Below are 4,364 nucleotides of genomic sequence, written 5' to 3' on the forward strand. Positions count from 1 at the left end.
AGTCTTATACACAACATATTGTAAATTTTACAAATTTGGCTCTGAAATAGAAGGTGCTCCATTCACCCAAACCTTCTAAACCTTTTCTAGAAATAATCGTGCAGAATTAATAGTGTAATTTATTCAAAAGTAGAAAATAAAGCAATATGTACAGCAAAATCATGTCACAAATCATTGTTCTAATCTTTGAAAAAAACAACTGCCTGGCTAGGACAGGTCACCATTTCACACGCTCTGCACCTGCCTTGGTTTTTCTCTCCTCATATCCCCCTTTTAGTCTGTGCTCTCACCTGTATCCCCCCCCCCCCCCATTTCTGTGTATTTCTCCTTTTCTTCACCGTCCTTTATATTTCTCCATTTCCCTCGCTCTCCCTCCATTTATCTCTTTTTGTTGATCTCCCTCCCTATAACCTGCCTATCTGGCCATCCCTCTTTTCTCGCTGGCCTGTCTCTCTCTCTCCTTCCCTTACTAAAAGACCAAACCAAAAGAGCAGTCGAGGAGGGCTCCACTAGAGGTTTCCGTCGGCCACCCTCTTGAACAGGGTGCGTCTCTGCTGAGCCGTCATGTTCTCGCTGCTCTCCAGAAGGTTGGCCACGATCAGCGTCTTCTGGACCGTGGCCGCCCTTACCCACAGTCGGCCGTTCATCCCCAGCACCAGCTCACACGGGTACAGCTTCTCGAGGTCCTTCAAAATCTCATTCTGGGGGGTCAGCAGTCTGGGGAAGGAGGGTGGATAGAGGGAGAGAGAGAGGTGGAGGGAAGGGAGAGAAAGGTAGAGATGAAGAGAGGCGTAAAGAAATGATGGGGGGAGAGAGGAAGGCAGGTGGAGGAGATGTGAAGTGAGCAAACAGGCACAGGGTGTGGTGGTCAGTTTACACGACACATGTCAAACACGCATTTTACATATTGAATAAGGGCGGAATTGTACCCGATAGTGCCATCAGACATGGGAGTGTCCCTGCAAATGTATGATGAATAGATACATCATCCCACCAGCCTACCCAGTGGACTGTTCCAACTTGTAGGCGGATCTATCCATCATTCATGATCTGTTTGGACAACCCCACTTGAGACATCGCAAATGGGTAGAACTTTGGAACTGGCTCATAATGGTTTGTCAACATCCCACCTGGGTTTAAATTGGGGCAGGTATGGTTAAAACAAAATCAAATAGAGCATAACAGTGGCTTTTTCTTTAGAGTTCGGGAAGTACATTTCCAATTCATTTTTACTTTTGACTTTTTGTAAAATCCTTATATTAAGAGTTTTAAGCCTGGAACCAAGCCAATGGTTCGTCAAGGTAGTCGTGCCCATTAAACGTTTGAATTGGGGCAAAAAATAAATTGGAAAACAGAAGATAATGCAAAAGGTACAAGACTGTGTACATTATTTTTGTGAACGAGTGAAGGAACTCCTCAACCTCTGCTGACTGCAGTCACCGTGTAACAACGATACTCGTTTTTAATACATGTGAATTCAGTCTTGTATTCCAGTTACGTATTCATTAAACATTGTGCATTCCTTTGCTTTTATACTACCCAAATTACTAAAAAGCACTGTTAGTGCTATATCATATATTTCTGTACTTTTATTTTTATCATATTCTATATCAACATATTTTTCAACATGTACAGCTCATTTGCTCTAACCACAACTCAAACTTTACATTAATCTAAATCATGGTTGCTGCGGTAAGCGATCGAGTTCAGTAGCTGTATGCAGTCATTCACTTCCGCGTGTCCAGTAAACGCTTCCTCCTTCACAAAAAAACGAGCCGTTGCCCCGTTTAACTTGTGGCTTCTACAGGAGCAAATACCATTAATTCCCAATATAACGGCACATGGTTGATATAAATTGGATGGTGACGACATTAAGGCTTTTAATCAAAATCTCTATGATGAAAATGTATGGGATTTTTACTTCCGGAACCACACTGTTGCGCTCTATATGGCCTGTTTGCTTAAGCTGTTGAACACAGCATAGGGTAAAATACAGTCACTGATGCGTGGGCTGCTCGTTGATTGGCATGTGTCACGGTGGGAAGAGACGTGTACAATAGATGTAATTATCCACATGGTACGGTTGACCAATTGCAGGCAGTGGTGTATTAGAGTGTGTGGGAAAAGCTAAACTACTTCGTCTGACTCAGCAGATATATAGAAAAGGGAATGGGAGGTGAGTGCCACACTCAAGGCTGCGTGTTTGGCGGGGGTGAGGCCGTGAGGCTTCCCACACCCCTATGGTCTAACGCTACGGTGTGTGTAGATCGCAAAGCAACGTCTCAGCGGTGGTTTATTTGCCCTGCCGTCAGCCTCAGAGCGAGGGTTAGGCTTCCTGGACCCCGATATCCCGAACGCGTTTGCGCAGCGCGTTCACTCCACAACATTGCTCTTTATAGCGCTCCTACATTACGTCGGTACTAAAAAGTGTCACAACATTGCCGTGGGTCGTAACCATGGGGATAAAATGCCCAGCACCCCTCCTAAAACTCTCAGCCCAAAACACATTTCTGAAACTCCTTCACTTCCCAGCACTCAACAGCAGCGCCTCGCAGAGAGGGGCTGTCTCGGGGGTCTGTACCTGCGCACAAGTCCAAGAGACACCTTGAAGAGGAGGCCCCCGGCCCCGAACACCCCCAGGCCGTTGGCCCTTCCCGAGCTGTCAATGCACACCAGCTCTGGCTCCATGTCCTTGTTGGCTATGAGGAACTGAGCATAGACCAGGTCCCCCACCTTGGGAGGTCACCACACACACACACACACACACACACACACACACACACACACACACACACACACACACACACACACACACACACACACACACACACACACACAGTTTATCTCGATACAAGTGCTTTACACTCTTTCCACATTTTGGATTTACATGATAATTTTACACTTTGACAGGCTCATTAACTGTTAATCATGTCAAACCTTTTCGAAAAAGTCATTAAAATATGTCTTGCCATATACTTATAAGTAGTAATAGTCATACCAACCTGCACGTTAGGCCTGTTCCTCTTGGTCGCACCCTCGAACGCCAGATATGAGAGGGAGGCTTGCTCGCTCCCCCCCACGTCCACCTTAAAGACATCCCCTGATTTGGTCGTTACGATGCCAATCACACTCTCTCCTTTGACAGGAACGTACTGTTGGAGAGATAGATCGATTTCCATTAGTTAGGACCAACAGAATCTGCAATATGTTGTGGTTACCGTCTGCTCAACACTAGATCTCAAAGAAAAAAATCTGCTCGTCTTTGCACCTCCTTAAAGAGAGTGAAACAGGCAAAGGTTTAACATGGAACACACGAGGTAATGTCAACAGTGTTGTAATTATTATTCCTCCTAGCTAATGTATGATATTGGTTAGAGTTGAAGACTCCCAGCCAAAAGAATGTGACTTTGAACCCCAATGTTCAATCCTCTCGAGCAAGAAGACTAAGGGCTCATTCTGCTCCTCAAAGACCTGACTCAATGATGGTCAAACCTCTAACCTGTGCTGACACAAACGTCAAATGTTCAAGGATACATAGCTACAAGGCATTATTTACCATAAACATGTTTCGTAATGATTTTCGAAAAGGGGAACAATACAGAAGGTAAAGTAGGTAAATAACCCAAATGAGCTTTGCATCTGAAGACCAATCATATATTTAGATGTAATCATTTCATTATCAAAGTTGCAGTTCACCCGTCTCTGTTGAGAATCCACCCAGTACAGGTTAGGGTTTTTATGCCGCAGAACTCCACTTTTACAGACGACAACATCGTCTCCATTCCGCCGCAGTCCGGGGCCACAGATTATCTTCTCATCTTTTAGAGTATCGGTCAACGATATTGTATCAGTTTTAATAAAAGTAAACACATCTCCTGGCAATAGTACTGCACCAACTTTAATTTTTAAGCACGATTCCATGGCTTTGCTCTCATACGTTTGCCATGTGTTGTACAGACATCGGGGACAGCAATAACTGTGACACATGAAAACGAAGTAAAATCCTACAAGTAATGCAGCGTCCCCTACAGCAAAGGAATGGAAATAGTGGTTCGAAAACCAGAGGGTTTTGTTGAAGGACATCTTCAAGATGGGCCGGATGTCGTCCGTTTTTTTAAACTCTTGTGATAAAAGTTACTTATTTTACGTTTTGAATAACTACACCAAAAAAACAACAACGAGGAAGAGGTTAAATTGGGTTTACTGAAATCACAACGATTACAATTACAATACACCGAACTGGTATTGCTTTCATGAGGTGACTTAAGCAGAATAAGAAAGCGCCCTCTTCTTATCCTCACTCTGAGCCCTACTAAGGTAGAGTTTACACTCTTCTCAATCTGCGTTCTTGTATGTATTTGTGT

The 4,364-nt window shown here is 44.1% G+C and overlaps 1 protein-coding gene across 1 annotated transcript; it reads right to left on the reverse strand.

Moving 5' to 3' along the window:
- Positions 1–322: 322 nt before the first annotated feature.
- Positions 323–3,954, reverse strand: exosc3 (exosome component 3). Its single transcript, XM_079744483.1, has 4 exons — positions 3,697–3,954; positions 3,003–3,152; positions 2,582–2,733; positions 323–717 (listed from the first exon to the last, which is right to left on the reverse strand). Exons 1-4 carry the CDS (start codon positions 3,919–3,921, stop codon positions 510–512), a joined length of 735 nt encoding a protein of 244 aa, XP_079600609.1. The 5' UTR covers positions 3,922–3,954; the 3' UTR covers positions 323–509.
- Positions 3,955–4,364: the final 410 nt, after the last annotated feature.

Source organism: Pollachius pollachius, assembly GCF_949987615.1.
Source record: "Pollachius pollachius genome assembly, chromosome: 10".
Taxonomy (NCBI): Eukaryota; Metazoa; Chordata; class Actinopteri; order Gadiformes; family Gadidae; genus Pollachius; species Pollachius pollachius.